This window comes from Odontesthes bonariensis, chromosome 4 (assembly GCF_027942865.1).
Source record: "Odontesthes bonariensis isolate fOdoBon6 chromosome 4, fOdoBon6.hap1, whole genome shotgun sequence".
NCBI classification, from domain to species: domain Eukaryota; kingdom Metazoa; phylum Chordata; class Actinopteri; order Atheriniformes; family Atherinopsidae; genus Odontesthes; species Odontesthes bonariensis.
Window position 1 is genome coordinate 25675998 of NC_134509.1, and position 23924 is coordinate 25699921.

Genomic DNA, 23924 nt, shown 5'->3' on the forward strand with positions numbered 1-23924 from the left:
CCACACTTTTTCAAAGGTGGACAAATTTTATAATGGGAAAATGGACCAATTGTTCTCCCTCTCATTTTTTCAACTCATACCAAAATTCATACAAATCTTCTGAAAGCATTAATAACAAAAGATATGAGGCATATAAAATCTGACACGTCTGCTGCAAAGCCACAAGCTTTGAAATTCCTCAGCAACTAGTGCCACCATAAAATCAAACTTTAAATTTGTCTAATTCTTTGGGATTATTACAATTTTACTAATTTGAGAGCACATGTTTCATTTGTTTCAGAAAAATGAGCCTTTTACACATATTTCCACCTGGTCTCTTCAGGGCCGACCCGTCAATTTATGACATGAGTTTTACTGTACAGAGGAGCACCATTGGGGTACGTCGCCCAGCACTACATCACACAATACATACTTAAACTGGTTGTACCTGGAGATCCAGACAATTGTGCCCATTGGCATTTTGATCAATGACACCATTTGTGATATCTAACTAAACTAAGAGGTTACCAATTAATTTGCACTTGCATATTTATTTGACACAAATATAATCCAAATCTAAACCTTTGTTGTATTTTGTGTATTGTAAAAAAGAACAGATATAAACATGATAAATATGTGATTAACACGTTTTACTGCTCTTAAGCCTGGGAATTCCCATGCTGCTTTGCGCGCGATTTCATTCGCACTGCAAAGGCAGCCTGGAAACCACCGCCTTTATTTTTGCCTGAGTTAGGGAACCAATCACAGAACGGGGGCGGGGGGGGGGCAGCAAGACGATGACGTCGTCTATCGTCTATGCGCGACACCAAAGCTTGTAGAGTGTTAATCCAACATGGCAGCGGACACAACGTTACCGTTCGATGCAGCCTTAGAAAGTGTTTTAAGTAGCTTAGAACGCAAGTTTACTTTAAAAAAAGAGCAACGTTTGGCGTTGAAAGATTTCATTGCCTTCTTCCTCGTCGAATTTCTGTCACTCTACATATGTCATCTGGTATAAGTGATAAAATTGGCTATGAATCGCGCGCAAAGCAGCATGGGAAGAACCAGACACCATTTGATAGACATTCGTAGGGCCCAATAAACGGCTCCAGGCATTCGTAAACCACGCCTCAAATACGAGAAAATGCACACCTAGTTCCCAGACCACCATCTCATTGAGATGTGGACGAGTCAGCCAGGCGGGCTCTTAGCACCATTACAATGAAATAAATGTGAACAAAAAATATAATTTTCCTGAGACACATGTGTTGCAACACTTCACACTAGCATTGACTCCCAGCTCCGGTTCATTCAGACTTTTTGAACATCCTTACCCACAATTCACTCCTTTTCGCTTTCCTTCTGTCTCATCTCTATCAACAGGAGGGATAAGCTTGACCAAATCTGCTTTAAGCCTTTGATGGGCTGATACTCTCATAGGAATGACACCTCATTCTGCCTCATTCAAATGACACTAATGGCATATTGACTAGCATGCAGATTAACAGATTATTGTGTTTGCATGTGCGTACCTGTATGTTTGGTGGTGAGAACACATTTTTCTGAGTGTATATTTTAATCCAACATGAAACAGCATCCTGAATCATTTCAGGTCACTCTCAGCTTGTCCTGTTTCCCTCCCAAACAAACTGACATGAAGAAATATTTTTCTAGAAATTCAATAAAGCAACATTATTACTAATTTTTCACTCATCTTTAAATGCAAATGTATAATCCACTACTGCACTGAGAAGAGATTATACTGAAATTTAAATATTTAGCTTAACTTGTGTATTCATCATCATGACTATATCAACACTTTCAATTTATGAATTGCATATAGGTTTAATCTTATCTTATTTACTGTAAGCGTGTTTGCAAATACATCATGTTGTCAGAGCGCATTCCTGCTGTCTACTCTTTACTGGTTGCTGGGGCTTGGCTATTTTTGAAGTAATAATAAAACCAAAGAAAAAAAGGAGACTTGGAATGTCAATCTGGTAAAGAGCAGGAGGGGACAAAGTCATCGTAGACATCCCCAAGGAGTCTCCTCAGCCTTTATTTCGAGCCCTGCAGCTGAACTAATATAGTGAAGCGTTTAAGATGGCCTTTTATTTTTCACCTGATCTTTTTGGAAAATGCCTGTGTGTGTGTGTGTGTGTGTGTGTGTGTATATATACGTGTGTATTAGCAGGCCCATGAGTGCAATGTTGAGCAGATCATTGTGAACAGAGGAAGGGAAATGGTTCCCTCTGTGTTATTCACTAAGCTCTTATTGTATTTCTTTTTTTACGATATCCTGAATTCCTGATATTCATGTTATCAGAGGTTCTTTTTTTAGATGTTGATTTGTGTCTTTTCTTTATATCCAGATTATAGAATGAGGGAAAAAATCTAAATTATGGAGAAAAAGACATCGAGAGACACGCAGTTACCACTGAAAGAAGTGAACCAACCAGCATCTGGTGCGTTTTTAAAGCTAAAGAAAAGCTGGAAATGCTGAGCTGAAGCTTGGCAAGCCAATGCTCTTGTTGTATTGGGTCAAAAAATAATTACATGGTGTGTGGCTCAGATGGAAGGCTTATTTCTGGCGTCATCACTGTGGTAGAGACTGTGTTGTATTATTTGATCTCTAACAAAGATAGATTGAAGGGCATAGTGTTGGTCATAAGAGATTCACATTTGCAAAGTTGATGTGTTTTTAACACAATAACTGAAAGATAAAAAGCGGTAACCACAGGCATTCCTCCTTAATCAGAGAATTTGTCGCTGTATCAGGTGCTGTTTGTAATACATGGCATGCCTTCCAGCAGTGCAGTGAATTCAAATCCACTTCTCTCCAGCTGAGGCTCCCCATGTCTCCTCTGCTCTAGTCAGCCTCCTGAAAATTGTTATATACCAACAAGCATTACTGAGGTATTTCCCTGGTGCTTTAGCTATCTGTTCCATTCTACGGACATATATGTCCTGTGTAAGGGACATACTTAGAGGTACAAGTGTGAGGAGGCTGACCGCTTCTATGTTTAAAACACACAAATGATTGTTTACTAAAATGAGTTGTGCTGGTTTGTGTAAAGGCCAAATTTCTTTGTCACATTGAATTCAACATTTTATCCATCTGCAGCTGAGTTACTCTGCTACAAAACTGCAGCAATGTTTTTCTTGTATATTACATTTTGTGGAAAATCCCCCCGTTTGAAAAGCAGGTGCAGATTATGTAGGTATGCTGGTGTGAAAAGAAAAAGGCAATTAGCTTTTCTTGGGCATAAAACTCTCACTGGTACTGGTTGGCGTTAGCACATTACAAAAAGTCATTAAAAACGTGGAAGACAGCAGTTTTCACACACATTCCACTGCTGAACTGCACCTTTTAAGCTTTCCTTTACTTTCAGCGTGCACTCAGATTGCCGGCAGTGCAGGCCACTGATTGCATAATTGCCTGCTGCCTTTAGTAAATCAAATGCTAATTACACACAGATTGCAACTGCAAATAGATTGAATGATCCATCAATCAGCACACCTGTCCCTCATTCTGCATGATCCAGAAACCAAAGGTACAGAGCACGAGTTGTGAGTATGTTATAGGTGGAATAGTCTTGGCTCGTCATCATTTTTCCATCTCAAAGTTCTTCTAGGTAGACACAACATTGTACACTTTATGTACAAAGTTATAAGACAGGGAGCATTATGGGCTTCTTATTTTTTTCACCTAGCCTGTGGTGGTGAAAGTCTGGATTTTGGCTGGATGGGTTGGATGATTTTAAGAACCTGACATGGCAAAGAAACTCCTGTGATGAGGGTATTGATTGCATTTTTAAACAATATGACTCATCTAGCACATTCTCCACCAAAGCCAGTGCCCAATTTTGCAACAAACAACACTGCAAACATGCCTTTGCTTCTAACAGTGGGTTCAGATTTGCAGAGGAAGCTTATTTCACTTAAAGGGTTATCCCACTGATTTTCTTACTATCTCTGCCTTACGTCAACTTCAGATGATGCTGCATTTGCTATTCCTCAGAAGAGGGAATGTGAAACTTTATTACGTTTGCTTTTTGCATTGCTCAAAATATGAAATCCCTCAAATTGTTCATTATTGTTTTCTGTAGTTATATGATTGTTAATAGTTCAGAGTAGTAGAGTTGTAGAAGTCCAGAGTTTATGGCGCTTATATGTGACAGAGGAATTGCGATGTGAGTTCTCATCGATGCCATTATCCTCTCAGCGGGCAATATGTCCTATGGTGCTTGTTTAACAACTTAGACTAGTTATCCACATCCTTCAAGTATTTTTCTATTAGTTTGGTGTGTGGTCTAACCACCTGAGAAGTCCAAAGGGTTTCGAGTACAACAGATCTCAAAAGAGTCAGACCCTAAGGAAGAGAGGGGTGGATGTATTTTTATTGTATCAGCTTGTGAAAATAAGGGCATAATAATTTCTTTTAAAGTAGCTCTAACTGACTATTAGCCCACAGCTGATAGATTTAGAGGACACCTGCAAGGAAAAGAGTAGAGAAAACATGGCCAAGAAAATATGAGAAGGGGTAGGAAAAAGTGGGTTAGAGATTCTCTCAGGCTTCTATTTCCATGTTTCTAATTTGTTTAATGTTTCCATTGTTACAGTATCTTAGCTAGCATCCACATGCACATAGCAACTGAGACTGTCGACAAATACATGGTTGTGTTTATACTACATTTTTGATCAAATTCAATTAAGGTTCAATCTGGTCTGACGTTTCCCATGCATGTGCAAAAACAGTCTACAGTCCCTATACTCTTTTAACTATGAATTTAATGATGAATGAAAAACCGAAATTCTCCTGCAGTCTCTCTTTCAAGTCAGCTGTGGAGGGACCCTCATGGACCGGTGCAGATGACAAAATTTGTCGCTCAGAAAATGTCACTCAGGCCTGACGGACAAATGGACGTGACTCCTATAAGTTCAGCCTGAGTAGTCAATAGGTCATAACTCTTGAAATAGTTTGACCATGGAGGACAAACCTTTGGCGGTGCTGACAAAACCATCCCTTCTGTAAAAGAGCTTGGCAAAGTGTAGAAATCTAGAAAAGAAAAGAAATCTTACTTTTGTCCTCACACACAGTCATCCATCAATGAAATTTGACCAATCCCATTCTAAGCAGAGAGCAGCTGAGAAACAACACAGCCAAACTGCTATATCTCCCTGCCTAATAATCACACCATCACACAAGTTACGTATACTCACTGAATCTTTACAAGTGACGAGGTTTTCACAAATAAATTTGAACACAGGCTGTAGTGGCACTTTCTTTCTTAAATTTCCAAATACCACTTAGAGCTGCAGACACAGTAATTTCTTCACGCGCACGACATGACAAGTTCTGAAGGTTTAGGTGTCTTTACTTAGAAAATAAAAAGGTTACAAAATCACTTGCCGCACGGTAAGAAAACTATATGCTCCCGTGCCTAACGCAGCTCTGAACTGGCTGCACGTTCTCAGTTACGTCACTCTAAGGGAGCGTCATCCAACATTTTTTATATCAATAATCATTTTCTTGAAATTAGTAATTACACAATGACATGAAATAAGAATTAAATAAAATATAAACTGCAACTATAAATTGTACATATTTTTTCCACATTCTATATTTTCTGGCTTATGGCTCTTACATATCCGGCCCCTAATTGGGTACACAATAAAATTACGCAATTATCAATCAACTTAAAACTAAGAGCCATCAAATCAAGACTATCAATAAACTACAAATGAATAATCTTTAAATAAAAAAGTCTTTTTTTTTTTTTTTTCTCTTTTCTTTTCATATGGCTTCTTGCAATAAGCATAGCTTATGCACAGATCTCTCCAGAGTGCTGTTTTTTGTTTGCAACTTCACACGGCGTACAATTCCACTGGAGTCAGGTAGGGTTTGCACTATTCTTCCCATGATCCATTTGTTGCGCGGAGATGAACTGTCGACTACTAGCACCACATCTCCATGTTCAAAGTTCCTTTTCTGTCTCGTCCACTTCTAGCGTTCCTGGAGGAGGGGGAGGTATTCGCGTGTCCATCTGCGCCAGAATAGATCCGCCAGATATTGTACTTGCCTCCAACGTTTTCTTGTGTATAGATCATCCTGGTTGAAGATTCCTGGTGGCAGGTTAGGCTGGGTCTTCATCAACAACAGGTGGTTGGGGGTCAGAGGATCTAAGTCGTGTGGATCATCTGACACGCTGGTTATGGGTCGGCCGTTTATGATGCTTTCAACCTCACAAAGAAGTGTTTGAAGGCTGTCGTCTGTGAGGGTCTGTTCCTTAAGCAGGGCGCTGAGAATCCTACGAACTGAACGGATCTGTCGCTCCCAAATCCCTCCTTGATGTGATGCCGCTGGACTATTGAAAATCCACTTAATGCCCTTCCTTTGCATCGTTTTCTCAATTTCGGATTGGTTCAGGTTTTCCAGTGCCTCTCTCAATTCCTTCTCGGCACCAACAAAATTGGTGCCATTGTCGGATCGCATTATGGAGACCTGTTCTCTTCTACTTACAAAGCGACGGAGGACATTGATACAGGCACTTGTGTCCAGACTGTCAGCCACCTCAATGTGCACTGCCCTGATGGTGAGGCAGGTAAACATCACACCATACCTTTTGACAGTGCCCCGGCCCCGTTTCACTTCAAATGGGCCAAAGTAATCAATTCCAACATTGGTGAACGGTGGCTTGTCTGGTACAAGACGATCTTCAGGCAGAGGTGCCATTTTCTGTTCACCAACTCGTCCTTGTAGTCTTCTACAGACTGTGCATTTGGATATGAGCTTCCTGATGGTGGAGGCTGCTTGTGGGATCCAAAACTTCTCTCTCAACTGTGATAACATGTAGTTGCGCCCACAGTGACCAATCTTCTCATGGATGTCACTCAGGATGAGAAGTGCAACTCTTGAATGTTTGGACAGTATCGCGGGATGTTTCGTGTCCGATGGCATGGCAGATTTAGCTAGCCGTCCTCCTACCCTCAGAATGCCGTCTTTCAACATGGGATCGAGTCTGTGTAGCTGGCTGCTTTTCTTCACAGGCTTGTTCTTGCAGAGTGCGTTAATCTCCTCAGGAAAGCATTGGGCTTGGCTGTACCGGATGATTTCTGCTTCTGCCGTCGTCAGCTGTTCCAAGGTAAGTGCTTTCTTTTCCATGGTACTCCTGTACCTTTCTATGCTTTGTTGCACAAGCAACGTCTGCTTCACTGGATCCTTTTCGGTTTGACTGATCTCACTTTGAAACTCTTTTCTTTTGTTTTTCAGGTTGATCAATACTTCTCTAACTTTCATAATCCATGCAGTCGCCCTCTTCAGTCGGTTCCAACTGTCGTAGTACTCAAGTAACTTGTTCAAACAATCAAGCTTTTCTTCCGTTGTGATGGTGTTTACTGTGACACTTTTCACCTCTGGGTCATTCTGCATGCTCTGATTCAGGTTGTCTGGTCTCTGTGGCCATTCACTTTCTGGCTGTGAAAGGAATTCTGGGCCATTTATCCAGTCTTTATCTTCCATGAACCTTTTGGCTTTCATGCCCCTGGTTGCCTTGTCAGCCGGGTTCTGTGATGTTCTGACGTACCTCCACTGCGATGGTTTAGTGGCCTCTCGTATGAGTGTGATTCTATTTGCCACGAAGGTCTTGTAGCGGGCAGTCTCACTATCGATGTACTTCAGAACCGTCGTGCTGTCAGTCCAGAAGATTGACTGCTGAAGTGGGATCTGCATCTCTTCTTGCAGCATCCTATCCACCTTGACTGCAACCACCGCTGCAGTCAACTCTAGCCTTGGCACGGTAATCTGCTTAAGAGGGGACACTCTAGACTTCCCCATCATCAGGGAACAATGGATTATGCCTTGGTCATTCACCAGAACGAGGTAAGATGCTGTGCCATAGGCAACCTCGCTCGCATCAGAAAAATGATGTCACCTGGCAACCACTGTGGTTCCAAAGGCTTGAGGTTTGACACATCTTCTGATGCTAAAGCCTGAGAGAAGAGTGAGATCTTCCAGCCACTTGCTCCACTGTACTGTTCGTGAATCACCGATCTCTTCATCCCATCCTAGCTTTTCTTTACACAAGTCCCTCATGAGAAGTTTAGCAGGGAGTATCAATGGTGCCAGGAAGCCAAGAGGGTCGTAGGTGGAATTTACGACAGAAAGAACACCTCTTCTTGTCTTGGGCTTGTTCTGTGGCTTGATGCTGTACGTGAACACATCATCCTCTGTGCACCATTGTACACCGAGAGCTCGTTCTGTGGGCAGGGCGTCCTGTGTAAGGTTGAGGTCTCTCAACTCTGTGGCTCGGAATTCTGCAGGAATGGATGACAAGACTCTCCTGCTGTTGCTGACCCACTTGGTGAGGGTAAAACCCCCTTCAGCACACAGGTCTCGAAGATTCTTCACCAAGAAGATTGCTTCCTCCTCCGTCGCCACCGATTTGAGACAGTCGTCTACATAAAAATTATGTAGAACTGTTTCCACAGCTTCTGGGGCTGCGGTGCCTCTTTGATCTTCTGCTGTTCTTCGTAGCGCATAGGACGCAACACTAGGGGAAGACGTCGCTCCAAAAAGATGTACCATCATCCTGTACTCTTTAACAGGTACGCTAAGATCACCAGCCGGCCACCACAGAAATCGCAACAGGTCAGCGTCTGCCTCCGGAACTCTCACCTGATAAAACATGGACTCTATTTCCGCCATCACAGCCATTGGTTCTTCTCGAAACCTCACTAAGGCACCAATGAGCGTGTTGGTTAGGTCAGGTCCCTGCATCAACTGACCATTGAGCGACACATCCTGGAAGCTGGCATTGCAATCGAAAACAACCCGTATTTTCTTTTTCTTCGGATGGTATACCCCGTGGTGTGGGACATACCAAACCCGGTTGTCGTCACGGGCGAGCTGATCTTGAGGAACTTCCACGGCGTAGCCTTTTCCCAGGATACTCTCCATAAAGCATTTGTAGTCCTCCAGAAACTCTTGGTTCCTTGTCAACTTTCTTCTAAGGCCAGCAGCTCGCTGTTCGGCCACACAGCGGTTGTTGGGCATTTTTACACTCTTGTCTCTCAGTGGGAGCCCCACACTGTAATGTCCGTCTGTGAACCTGGTTGTGCTTTGCACTGATTCCATGAACAACTTGTCCTCTTGTGACATTTCCTCTTTATCATCGTATAGATGCTCCGGAAAATCTGTGTTATATTGCTGTATAAGTAGCTGTTCCACTTCCTCAACTGCAATTCGGTTAACACTGAGAGGAGCTGTCTTGACCCTGACAAGCGGGTTTTCATTCATCACCGGACCATACACCATCCAACCGAGAACTGTCTTTACAGCATAGGGTCCTTCCTCTTGGCTGTTAATTACATGCCAGGGCTCCATTGTTTTAGAGTTGTTGGCGCCAATGAGAAGGCCTACACTTGCATCGATACATGGTAGATTCACCTCATTCAGGTAGGACCACTTCTGCAGATGTTGCTGACTGGGGATGTTTTCTCTCTGCACAGGGATGTTGCTGTGTGTGAAAACTTTGGGTAGCCGCAAGTACTCTTCTCCATCAAGACTACACACTTCAAGGTCTGTGAGCACATAGCTGTTGATCAACTTTCGTTCCTCTGCTTCGTTCTGACCCATTGTGCTCAAGGAGATCTGAGTTGGCTTTCCCTTTTCATTCAGCCTCTTTCTAAGGTCCTCCGTACAGAACGTGGCTGTACTCCCGGGGTCCATAAATGCATAGGTCTCTATGAATCTTCCACTGCTGCGGGACTTCACCTTCACAGGAACCACAGGTAGTAGACAGTCCGTTTCTCCGGCCCCAGTGTAGCCACACACTTCTTCTTTGACAGGACTTGGAGTCGCAGACACCTCTTCCTTCTGAGCATTACCCTGTTCTGGTACAGAAGTTGCATTCTTAGCTCCTTCGTTCAGATGAAGAATGTCTGGGTGTTTTCGTGAACAATGTTTGCATACTGTCTTCTTCTTACAGTTCTGGCTAATATGACCTTGTCTCAAACACCCGAAACACAGTCCTTTTGACTTTAGAAAGTCAATACGTTCCTGGTTCGTTTTCTCTTTGATCTTGTTACAAGTTTCCAAGGTGTGATTTCCTTGACAAAATAGACATGGAGTTTCAAAAGAAGTTCCTGTCTTAGATGAGCTTGCTTGCTTCGGTGTTGCAGCTGCACTTTTCTTTTCCACCACCACATTGGTTGCAAAGCTTGATCCTTTTGCTCCACTCTTGACCACTTTCCCAATTTCCTTGCTTTTTCCTGCTAGTGGTGGGTTTTTGCCTTGGAGGTCTCCAAAGAGTGGATCCGTGGCTACCTTAGACTGTCGGTCAATGAAAGCGACAAGGTCAGCAAATCTTGCTCTGAGCTCTCTTTTCTCCTTGATTTTAAATGCTTCATTGCGCCAACTTTCTCGCATCTTATAAGGCAGTTTGGATACCACCATCCTCATATTAGTAGGATTATCCATTTCCTCCATCAATTCGACATCTTGCATCGTGTTGCAACAACCAGTTAGGAATAAAGCATAGGTCTTAAGTGATTTTCCGTCTTCAGGCTTGATTGGCGGCCACTGTAAAGCTTTATCAATGTAAGCACTTGCAATCACCAACTCATCTCCATAATGTTTCTTTAAGAGTTCTTTTGCTGCTTTGAACCCCTTGTGTGATGGCATGTGTTCGCAGCTTCGAACAAGCTCCTGTGGTTCTCCTGCAGTAAACTGTTGTAAGTAATACAACTTGTCTTGTTCACTGTCCGTCTTCTGTTCAATGGCTCGTTCAAAAGCTCTAATGAACGATCTGTAGGTAAGTGGATCACCCTTGAACACTGCCACCTCTTTCTCAGGAAGCTGAGCATACTGTTGTTGCTTAGCATCTCTGTAATAACATTTTGGTTTTCCATTACTTTCAGAAGCCCACTCATGCTTCCATCATGCTGTTGCACTGCAGTGTTTACTGTAGCAACCTGACGTCTTACATCTTGCAATGGCCTGAGTGATGCCTGGCTTCTGTAAGAAGGCCTGCTCTGGGAGAGAGGGACGGGGTTTTCCTCTTCCTTCACTCTTGCGCCACCTGTTGTATGAAAACGCATGTAGCTGCTCATGCCATCCTCTGATTTCTCATACTGTTTCAGTATTCTGACTTTAGCTCTTTTTTCTGCAATAGCTGCATCTAGTTCCAACTTCTCTTTAGCCGCTTTGATACGCGCTTCCTCCATGTCTAACTCTTGTTTCCTTTCCAAAATAGCGGCACGTTCCACTAGACCAGAGAGCTTGGCTTCTTCAATAGCACGAACTGATGCACGAGAAGACACGACAGTTGAGTGTCCAGCGTGTGAGCCCTTCTTGCTATCTAGCTTATTGGACTTATGGCTCACTTGTGACACACTATCATCAGGGTTTATCTCTTCTTCAGCTTGTGATTCTTGGTTTATTTGTTGTAAGCTCAATGTCTCCTGCTCCATCCATTTTTCAGTTTCTTCAGTAAACTGTCTGATATCAATCATTTTAGGCTCAAACCAGTTGTTAATATCTGCCTCTTTCTCATCTTCAGGTAAAAGATCTCCTAATTGTTCAGTGATGGCAATAAAATCTTGGAGAACTGGATTAAATTCTTCCTGCATTATCTCTTTCACTGTTGGCAAATTATCAGATAATGTGATTAAATTGGTAACTTCCCTCCTTAAAGTTGTGAGTCGAGCTAGAAATCCTCTCCTGGTGCCAAGTAGCCTGTGCAGTTTGTCCTCAATTGCCTTCTCAGTTAACTTGACTTTCCGTTTGGTGGCTATTTCTTCAGTGCCAACTGTTTCAACTTCACCATCCGCCATATTTCTTTTCTCAATAAAGCTGTGTGCAAACTGTGTGCATATGAATCAAAAGTATTCCACTAACACTTTTCTTCATCCAATAAATGCTTTACAATTTCCAAAAACACACGAAGCTTTCAGTAATCGGTTTCGGGCTTCAATTAACAAGTTAGCATGGATCTGCAAGTCACTGAGTAGCTGACTAGCATTAGCTTCTTAGCTCGAACAGCAAGTCATTCAGTAGCTAGCTAGCAGTAGCTTCTTGGCTTAATTTAGCTTCAAACTAGCACAGTTTGTGGATTCCTTCCATCTAGCAAACGATCTCTTTAATGGCAATTCGTCCTCTCATATTTCCAGAGACTGTCCTTTTTCATATGTTAATTCAGAAGGCTTACCACCTCGTTTGCTTTGAGTAAATCCTCTCCAGAATGATGCTCCAATCTGACACACCGTTCAGAGGTGTTAACTGCTAGTTGGCTCCTTATTAGCATCCAAAAGTTCGGTTTTCAGTCACTCTTGGTCCATCCGTGAGCAGTTTTCTTACTAATTGTAGTGGCACTTTCTTTCTTAAATTTCCAAATACCACTTAGAGCTGCAGACACAGTAATTTCTTCACGCGCACGACATGACAAGTTCTGAAGGTTTAGGTGTCTTTACTTAGAAAATAAAAAGGTTACAAAATCACTTGCCGCACGGTAAGAAAACTATATGCTCCCGTGCCTAACGCAGCTCTGAATAAACTGGCTGCACGTTCTCAGTTACGTCACTCTAAGGGAGCGTCATCCAACATTTTTTATATCAATAATCATTTTCTTGAAATTAGTAATTACACAATGACATGAAATAAGAATTAAATAAAATATAAACTGCAACTATAAATTGTACATATTTTTTCCACATTCTATATTTTCTGGCTTATGGCTCTTACACAGGCTGCACAGAGATCAAAACAAGAATAAGAGCAGCCAGCACAGCACAGCAGCACACATGTTTAATGTCTGCCCCTGTACTTTAATGATGGCAGAACTGATGTTGATGGGCTGACTTGGATCAACTTCTTCAATTGATTACCCATCTCTTGCCCAGGCTCCTCTGTGACAGACGGCATACAATGCCAGAAGGAGATCACATTAACTGACCGTGTTATCCAAGAGTACAATGCCTTAGCTGGCTGAAATGATTCCAAAAAGCCATGATTTACCTAATTTGGCTCCAATATTGTTCTTCTTTCACAGTTAACTCCAACAAAAATTAATATTGATAATGGCATTCCAAATTAATTGGCGACGCTGTCCTCTTCGGTGTCACTGCTATGTTCATGCAACATACAGCAACAGGCTAGCTATCTCATCTTTCAGTTATTCTGAGCTTTTCTCCTGTTAAAAGCTACTGATAAGCACACAGGTAGCTTGTGATTCACGGTCTCACAGTCGGCAGAATGAACAATATATTGAGTATACAATACATTTCAGCCCACTCATATAGGTAAGAGATATGATTGATCAGTTTAGTTGTGATTTCAAATAGATCTCTCATTAAAATATAATTCCCTGCCCACTATGATTCTATTGAAGGCCCACCAATCAAATAGCTGAGCAAATACCCTTGCCTTCCTAGAAACACAAAGTTGGAAAGATTGTGAAAAGATGACAAAGTGGTTTCTTTTAGTTAACCCTTCACATTGTAGCACAAACTGAAGGGAGGAACTGTCTGACAGCACCGCAACACAGGTAAGGTAGGTAAGATTCTTACATTGAATAAGTACATCATTTTAGAGTCTGAACTAACCATTTTCAACACTATTGCTTGGCTGTCTTTCCATTCGTTCACATTGCTGTTCTGGTCACATCATAAAAATTACAGTTATCTTACTAGTTAAATGTGTGATTCATTAGCTCCAATACTTCAAGTCAGAATAAAGCACAATAGTCAGTCTCTGCAGTGGAACGCGTCTATATCTATTCTCAGAATTAAGGTTAATACGTCTCCTATCTGAGCTAAGATATGTGCAGAGTGGTAATGACAGATCTGTTATCTCTGTTGGCCATTAGCTTTAGTGTGCAAAGTCATTAGAGGATGTAATTAACTCCTATCGTTTTAGAGACAAGTTAATAGCAAATGAGTCTAAGCCGTATGTAGTATTGACTTGATTATGCTGCTTATGTGGGTGACCTACAAGCAGTGGGAAGTTAAACAAGCTGTGTCGTTAGGCAGCATTGAAAAAGTGTGCGTATGATCACAAACAAGTTGCTTTCACGATCACTTGCAGAATGCAGATGAAGCACAATGCGTCCTTAGTTTGCAAATAAGCACAGTGCAAAGACCTTCATCACTTGTTTGTACTGAAAGAACTTAGGGATTTTACGAATTACAGATAATGAAAAACAATAAAATACCTCCACATCTCACACTTGTGTGCACTTACTCAAATCAGAGGCGCTCCTAATATGATGCTCTCGGAGCACTCGAAGTTCAGGTTCCCTGTAGACAGAAAGAAAATTATTGGTTATGTGGGGGTGTAGGTTACATTTCATAGCAGGAGGGTCACTGGGATGCCACCGTTTACAAAAATAAACAAGGTTCTTTGATACGACGGAAATTTGAGAGTTTGTGTGTTACAATAAATCACAGTTGGTTTCCGCTCCAGCCAAATGATAAATCACTGATGGCCCCACTGAAATCCTCCTGATGCAAGAGTGTAATAAAACTCCAAACGTCCTGGCAGATGAGCTGAGGCTTAATATTTATACAGCGAGCCACTCCTTATTCACTCCCTGAAGTCACATCGGGGGAGACGGTCAGCAGGGAAGTCTTTTAGCTGTGACAAACTGCAAGAGGCTTCTTGTTTTTATCAATTCAAAATTGCCCAAGTCTTAAGATTAGCAAAAACTGAAAAGGTTACAAATACATGTGTTTCAATAGCAAAGACTTTTCCATAACAGAGTGAGTTTATAGGTTTAATGCAGCAAATGCGGTAATATGAATGAGGATATAGATGAATATGAAGGTTCACTGATGACTCGTCTGGGTTGTCTGGTAATCAGTGACTGGAGAGAAGAACACTCAGAGTGGGGATTCCATCTCAGGAAGCGAATGTCCAAGTCAATTTAGGACCCCAGATGGTACCTGAAAGAGACTAGAGTAGGAGGAAAACAAGAAGTACTGAAAGCAATAGTGATGATAGTCAAACCATGTCCAGAGGACTCCTGGGTGAAAGCCCCATGTCTGCTATCATCGTCCCCTCTCATTGCAGGTCGTGTTTATTGTGTATAAAATACAATTTGAAAGAATGAAAAATCCTGCATCTAGCGTGCTAAATATCCTAATAGACTTTCTGTTGGGATTAATTGGGAATTCTATGAGAACAAGTGGAGTTTGTCCATGTTTCTTTTTGAGGAAAAGAAAAGAGAACATTGTTTGTTGTCAAACCTGTTGTATGTTTATTCCAATTACAGACTAGTCCTCAGTTTTTTGCCAGTTGCTCCAGAAAAATAGGAAATTCATGAGAGCTCAGAGTGAGAGGCCTCGTTACGTCCATTAAATCAGTCCATCTTAACTTTAGAGCTGCTATGATTTTCTGTCAGGCAAATTTGTCATTTCAACTGGCCAAAGATTAGAATTAGAATGATGATCAAAAAAGATAAGACTAAACCTTGAGATTCGGCTCATGCGATTTTCACTCATCACTTCTGACCGTATCATTGAGGGTGCCTTATCTTGGTTTTCATTTTCATTTTTACAAGCTTGTAAGGCATCTATTTTTATATCCTAAAATAACTTGCCTCTTTTGTTTGATTTTGCCCTGGAACGTCAATTTGTCCTTTACAGTAAAACGTTCAACACACAAAGGAGGGCATTTGTTTTTACTGTTAGCATCTGCTCACATTCATGCGGTATTTGTTTGTTTTTGTATTTGATTTTCATTTTCTCTATCAGCAGCTATTAGCAGTATATGAGACAATAATATCCTTCTGCCATAATAAATTAGAACTGGGATGTTTTGGTCACAATGTCTTCGCTTCATGTGCCTCTTGACAGCAGCCATAAAAATCTTCATCCTCAACAGATGGACAGTAAAGAGCTCGACAGGCGAAGTGTTGCCATATCTGACTTCAGCTGCATGCATTTGCAGGTAGAATATGTGTGCTACAGCCATTCATCTTGAGTTGGCTTTTGTCAACTGATAGACTGATTGTTTGTGTAAATTAGATTTCTTCCTGTTGTTAGATTATTGTTACCATACAGATTGATTCTAAACACTAGAACTAAACACCAGTTCTCACTGGTGTTTAGTTTCTTTACCAGTCGGAAGATTTGATGTGGACTTTACAGATTTAGCCTTGCAGCGGATGGGTATGCAGATGGGGAGGATTGACCTGCTGTGACCTTGGAAGAGTGCCCCGGCGGAGGACGACGGCGACCTCAGGATGAGCAGGATGTGCTGCAATGCAGCAGAGCAGTTCAGGGAGCTGCATGCTCTCACCCAGACACATACACAAACACATAAACTGCAGCATTATATCATGAAACAGCAAAACATGCACAGATGCACACAAATCAATATAACCACACACACTTTGTCTTCCTGGATAAGCAGGCAGGGGTGTGTCCTACTCAACATGCCGTTCTCTGACTGGCTAAAAAAGACACCACCTACGTGAATGTGCATATTGCACAGCACATACACATGCACTTACCCCACATTTACATCCACATCCCTTCATAAACTCACATGTGAACACTAAGAAATAATGCTCTGAGATGAGCACACAGGCACATAGACTACAGAGTAGAAATAATACACGAGCTAATGGAAAATCTGTTTAATCTATAAAGGAAATGTTAAAACGATTGTATCTGGTCACATATACACACTATTTTATTATCCCCTTTTCTCTGCATCTACACATCTTTAAACAGGCAGTTTTTCCCCTTCACTGGAGCAGCATTTACTGCATCACATAAAGAAATCACTTAGTTCTCTTAGCCACTATAGATCTCCCAGTCAGCCCAGCAGGTTATCCCATAGGAGGACAACATGCAACATCAATGCCAAGATGTGCGATTTAAATACCAGCGCAGCATAAACCCTCATTAAACAGATTTTCTGAGGCCAATAAACATGCACTAATGACTCTGAGTAATCAGATCAAAGCAGATCAGCGTCAGTTTAATTTCACTTGCTCTATGAGCATACTGGTAATTGTGGGCAACCCAATATACATGTTTTTGTGACCTTACGGCCATTTTCATTTATATTCCGTTGATGTTAACACACTTGACATTAATAGCCCCTAGCTTAGATAGCTAATATCTAAATATCTCTCTAGTGATATCTAAAGTTTTTATATTAAGAAGTGCAAAAAAACATCTAAATTAACACATTCAGTTGTTGTCTGTCGTTGTCTCGTATGTTATTCTTTGTTGCCACGGAGCTTTACTATTGTGTATAGAAAATACAGCAGTGAATTACTCTGTTGCGATGGCTGACATTTTCCTTCTTTGAGCTCTGTATTTTATTAGTGTCAATCCCACATCACCCTCCGCACTCACACCAGTACCAAATGGGTATCAATACACCTTGAAAGTGGTCCCCAGTAAAAACACCTTTGTTATAAATTGCAGTGCTCTGCTTTCGTATGTATATGTGTGTGTGTGTGTGTGTGTGTGTGTATGTGAGACGATACATTTCTGATTAATTTGTGAAAATGTACATCTCTACCATAAACTGATAAACACACGCAGACAGACATCAAAAAGATTTTTGTGTTTTAGTATTTCATAGAATTTGTCAACTGTAAAGAACAATAAAATATCACCGCCCGTATCTTCTGACAAAATCATTAAAACAGAAGCATAAATGGAGGTGTTGTAAATCCTTAGCAGTGCAGCAGATGTTGCAGGATGTGAGGAAATATGATGGGTGCAGAGGAAGGAAGAACTGCCTGGAGCTTCTCCAACAGGAAATTCTTTCCAGTGTGACGCCGTTGTCTCCCATCTGACAGAGTGAAATGTTGGAACATGTGAGGGTGTCACTGCTTCACGTGTGATTGTCTGCAGGGGTTTTTGCTGGTGTTTAATTGATTTGACTGAAGAAAACTTTTATATTTGGTCAATGCTTAGAAAACAACTTATACACGAACATTGACTCATAGATTTGCTTCCAACCTTGAAACAGCCACGTCACCAGAGTCACCAGTGAGTCATTTCTTTTCAATGAAATAAAACATGAACAAACGGTGCACTTTTAGATAAAGAGGTCTGTTTATTATTCGATATATCATATGCATTATCATATAATAGTTGTAATACCAGTAAGTCAAAAATAATAATCATATAATATTTGTATATATAGATATATAGAAAACTAATCCAATAATCTACTTTTTACTTGGACTTTACTTCCTTGTAAAAAACAAAATGGAGAAATGTATCACCTTCTCCCCAGCTTAAATATAGGCGCTTTAAGGGAGAAAAGAAGATAATACAAAAAGAAAAATTACACCTGAACATTGCATCTCATAGAACTATAACATCTGTCAGCAGCTAGTAATTTTGACCATGTTGGTTTAAGACACAGGAATATTTTTTTTTCTTCTTTTCTTTGCTATAACATCTTTGAGAAATATGTTTTGTTTTTATGTTCAGTTGAAGTGGCAGAAAATGTTTCATGAGGAAGGGAGACGATGTCAGCCATGTGATCATCTGAATTTGGAGACTGAGAGGCAGAACATTAGATTACACCAGTCTCATTACACACTTTGAAGATAATGAATTTCTTGGATGAACAAGAAGAGGAAAAAAGCAGAAAACAGGGAAATAGTTGGAGACGGAGCAAAAAGTGTGGGAAAAATAATTCTGGTTTTGAACAGCAGGGTAAAGAAAGTTTTCTGTGCTTCTCCACCGATGATCTACATTTGTAAACAGAGGGTAGCGACACAAACAGTGCAATGTCCTCTTCATCTTCTGACCACACTCCATTGTCCCTTCGTGTCTGTCAAAGTTCTCTCCAGGAGGCAGACTTGCCACAGCGAGCAGGGAGCGATATCCATTCAGATCCATTAAGCCACAGTAGTCCTTGTGAGTTTTACCAACCATAACAAAAACATCCTCCTTAATAAAAAAAAAAAGATCCCACCCCATCTGCTCAAATTCTTGGTATGTAAAAATGAAAACGTGGAGGCAGGCTGTTTTGAGGACTGTGGACATGGATGAGGCCAGGGACTACTGACCGTCAGGAGCCACGGAGGATGGCTTCCAGGGGCCCTGGAGTCTATCAAGGCCAGAAACGAAGGAGGGCTGCCCCACTGCTACCCCTCCTCCTTTTGAGAGGCGTGGGTTGCGAAGTTGTCAAGAGGAGGCATCAAAGCTGTAGAGGAAAAGGTAGAAAACAATATTCTGTTTTGATTTAAATTGATTTTGATATGATTTCATAAACTTGAAGGAAAGAAAAAACAGCTGACAACAGCACCTGAGCCACTGTGTGCCTGCATTTTTGTTTGGTGGGTAGGTAGTTTGTTCAAGCTGTTCTGCTCCTGTTTGCTCCAGTGTTTTGTGGATTTCCAGTAGATTGTGGTTTCATTCAGTATATTAAACTCAAAATCCATTACCATTAGTGACATACACAATGCTGCTCAATGCAAGATTTGACTTATTAATAGTACAACAGGTCAAGATACTTTGGATGGTGGAGGAAATAGTTTCAATAGAAGGTTCCCGGTTCAAATCTCGGCTGCGGGTGTTTCTGTGTGGAGTTTCCTTGTTTCTTACTGTAGCTTTCTCTAATAGTCCAAAATGATGCATGTTAGGTTAAATTTAGCTGGTTCTAAATTCTACATAGGTGTGAGTAACATAATTTATGTCTGAATTGGTCCTATGGGCTCCAGCCCCCGTGCAACCTTGAATTCGATAAATTGGGAATAGAAAGTGGATGGATCGATAATCCCTAGCTGCTGTAGTATGCAGTTTAAAGGATGTTTGCTGGTCAGTGGATTCAAACTGATTGCGCATTACTTATAATTACTATATTGGGGGTAAAAAGTGTAATTAATTGGTTATTCCACTCTAATTCTCTAATAGACCTTAATCAAAGAAGACATTTGCCTTGTTATGAGAGGAAAGGGACATATGACACTAATAACATTCAAGACTGCTCAACCTTATGTATACAAGTGTCCCTCTAAGCGATGACAGCAAACTGACACAACAGTGTCATAACCCGGTACCTTTTAAGTGTGTGTTTGTAGGTTCAGTTTAGGTTTTTCCTGCATCATGTCTTCTTCCTGTTTTATTTTTAAATGTCTGTGTCTATCCCCACGTCCTGTTTAAATTCCCTCCTGTGATTACCTCTCCACCCTAATTAACTACACCTGTGTCTCATTGCCTCGCTCTCCTCTTGTGTTTATGCTGTCTTCCCCTTCCCTTCTCTGTCAGATCATTTGTCAGTTCGACTCATCATTCCAGCATCTTTTTTAATGTTTCTAGTGTATGAATTCTGCTTGTTTTACTAGTTATGGTTTTGGACTAGCATATTGGTACATCTGCCCTGTGAATTGGATTTGTTAGTTTTGACCATTGAACTGATTAAATGGCTTCTGAACTTTCCATCCACTAGTTAAATGGAATCAAGCAACCACTAAAAGCTGCAATACGCAGTAGCCTAAAATAAAGCATTGATCTGCAGCTCTGTTTTATCCAGGGCCTTCCCAGTTAGTCAACACATTCTCCCTCCCATGTCACCATATACAGAATTGCTGTTTTATCAAGAACCTTTTGTGTCAGTTTTCAAAGCACGGGGTACTGCATACTGCCATGTTATCCATCCATCGTGGTTAGTGACGCAGTGGTTGTGCCAATAGTTGACTGCAATAAGAAAATGTAATTTTATAGTGATGGCTTTTAAGTAACTAACATGGACTACATAAGGAGGTCGGAGGGGAGGACAGTGATAGAAAACCCTCTACCATGGGACGTGTTTGAGTTCAATCTACTGCAGATTTTCCACTTCCTATTTCATGTTTTTATTTTTAATTCAAACGCTGTTCTACTGTACTACTTTACTTTAAAAGTACTTAGTTGAGATAAGGCATTAATATTACTTACATGGAAAGGCATTAAAATTTACGATAAAGTAGCCTAGATTTTCATGCAGAAAGCTTCACCAAAATGCTCCAAACTGAAATGGCGTTGCATCCCGTTTCCAGCTCAGGAAACCTTTTATGTATCAAAGTGAGACTTGTAGGTATCCTCTGCATGACAAATAGAAAAAAACAAAAACGATGCAGCAACCTCCTGACTAACTGTCAGTATGGGATAAGCTGAGAGTGTGAAGCCCAGCTGGGGCCTTTCTGTGTGGAGTTTATATGTTCTCCCCATGTATGCGTATCTCTCCGGGTACAAACATGCATGTCAGGTTAGTTGGTGACTCTAGATTGACCCTAGGAATGAATATGAGCGTGCATGGTTGTCTCGTTTGTCTCCGTACGGCCCCGTGGACTGTCGATCTGTCTAGGGTGTACCCTGCCTCTCACCCAATAACAGCTGAGATAGGCTCCAGGCCCCCCCCCCCCCCCCCTTCTTTATATTTATAGATTAGTTTCCTTGTAGCTGCACATATTCCTCTGTCATGTACACATTCCAACATTTGCAAACTATCATTAATAAAGGAAATAGTCGCGACTTGTCATGTCCTCTGATAAATAGGTAGATAGATATATGAATAAAAGCAGTTGCCAAAGGCTGCAGAGAATCAAAAGAAAGTTAGTAAGATGTTCATCTCTGCAGGCTTTTGTGTTGCTTATCAGTGACAGATCATTTTGTTCCAGCCTGCGTCTGGTCACCGAGGGACAGCCTGACTTTATTCTCCATTGTTTGCACATCCTTGTTTTCTTTCTCTGAGCTTGCAAATCATCTCCTGACACAAGTACACCTTCTTCTTTTCCTCACCTGAGTCCCTGATATTTTTGTAGGAGGTAAGAGGGAGAGGAATTAGGCACAGCTATACTGATGGAATGAAAATATTATTGTGAAAGAAAAGGAGAATATGCATGTTGGAAAAGGTCATGGCACATGAGGGGACCATTTGTGTGGTTTGGGATTATATGTTGTGTGCATGTGCATTTTTCAATGCCAGGAGTAGCCTATGCATTCTTGCCTATCCTCCAGGGAAAGCTATGCCTTGTCCTGCAGTCATTAAATATTAACACAGCCATCTCGCCCTCCCACTGATGCCTGATGAAGATGTAGGATGGCACACAGGGACAGGAGAGGGTCACCTCTAACTCTGTAGTCCCACTGTAAACCCATTGTGATTACACCTGGGCCAGACCAAGCATTCAAACACATTACTCATCTGGAGGGAAAACACTGGACAAACACTTCCTATGACCCTGCAATGACTGCAATGACACAATATCAGTATGTTTTGTTGATCACCAACTGATAAAGATGAGAATGAAGTGCAAATACATTTCACTGCATGTTGTACTTGTATAACTATGGATATCAAAAATAAAAAATCTGAATCTGAATTTAACATTGCTATACATTGCTATACATAACATTCTCCTCGCTCATGGATTTAAAAATTTGATGTAAATCCTGCAAATGTAAATTGCTCCAACCCAACAAAATGAGAATACGTTTCGAGACGCCAGCTAAAGGGAGCAAACCGAATGATAAAATAGAATAATGGGAGCTAATTACAGGATTATGAATCCTTGTGGAAAGAACAGACAATGACCTTCATTGACTGCTCTTTTTCTTTCAAAGTCTCTAATTAACACAAAAGAGGTTTGTGGTAAAGAAACAAGGTGCAGAGGGATTCTTACCTGTCCCATAGCTTGACATTTCTACAGTTGTTGCTGCAGCAGCCGGCTGATATCAAAGCTGTGGGAAAAAGAGAGGAGAGACACAAGTCTTCAATGTGCTGTTTTGACAAGTGAAGAGTGTCTCGTTAATCTAATGATTTAGAGCTGACATCTATCTGTTTAGACAGCCAAAGCAAAGGAAAATTACTCATAAATAAACATTTTGATGGACTACCAGTACCTGCTTTTGTTATCCTTTGGAATGTATGTAAAATATGGAACTGGAAATACAACTCCATACATATTAAAGCTTTATATATGGAGCGTATGCCACTCACAGATCATGCAAAAAGAAATGGCTGAACAGAAGGAGACAGGAGAGAAAGGTTGGCATTTTGGAAAATAAACAGAGTGCATCTTGATGAAAGTGGACATGAGTAAACTTTCATTCTCTTAATATAGGAAGTATAAAAAAAAAAAAATACTAAAGAAAAAGTAGAGCGGAGTGAGGGCAAAACATTTTATCAAGAGACCCCGGTTCATATCTCCATATTTAGTGATTATTAGAGTAGTGTCACTTTCTATTGACATTTCCTCTTCCACAATCAATGAATGCAGAAAAGATATTAAAGAACAATTCCCTCAGAGAGTATTATGCTTGTCTGAGGATCAAGTATCACATTCTAAATTCCAGCTGGTCACCTGCTGATGCTTAGTTAAGAGCCTTGTGAGTCACTTTCTGATACACAGGGACCTGCTGCATATTGCCATTTATTACTCTGTGGTGGAGACGTACCAGCTGAGCCAATAGTAAACAAGGACAGACAAATGTCATTCTATAGTGCTAACCTATCAGCAATACAACTCATATGAGGAGGTTTGACAGGAGGAGAATAAATAGCACAGTCTCAAGCAAGGGACTCCTTTATGAGTCAAACTTTAAGACTTGTCACTTTTAACTTCCTTACTCCTACTACTGTACAGTACTGCTTTGTTGTGCATTAAACGTACTCGCTAAAGGTTAGACAAAAAAACTATATCGACCAGGTTAGGCAATAAAACTATATTGGTAATGATGGGCATTAGAAGTACTTGGTTAAAAGTTTCTTTTTTTTTTTTTTTTGTTGTCGTTGTTAAGTGGAGCTGCTTGAAGTACCCGAGTTGTTACTTGCAGCTGACAGCTGTCTCACTTTGGAGAGTCCCGCCAAGAATCCCAACAGCGACCCAAGCTAAAAGCCAACCATAAGGTGGCCAAGAGGTCTAAAAGAACTATTATGTGGATTTTTATGTCATGCCGCTTCTGCATTTGATACTTTGCTTTGT

At 41.0% G+C, this 23924-nt stretch overlaps 1 protein-coding gene across 1 annotated transcript in view; it reads right to left on the minus strand.

The window, feature by feature from the left end:
- Positions 1–18059: 18059 nt before the first annotated feature.
- Positions 18060–23924, minus strand: part of ccdc85al (coiled-coil domain containing 85A, like) — a 29673-nt gene continuing 23808 nt past the window's right edge. Inside the window, exons 3-4 of the mRNA XM_075464500.1 lie at positions 22623–22680; positions 18060–19162 (exon numbers count right to left, since the gene is read on the minus strand). Coding sequence (XP_075320615.1) covers positions 19144–19162; positions 22623–22680 — 77 coding nt within the window. The 3' untranslated portion in view covers positions 18060–19143. The remainder of the gene's footprint in view (positions 19163–22622; positions 22681–23924) is intronic.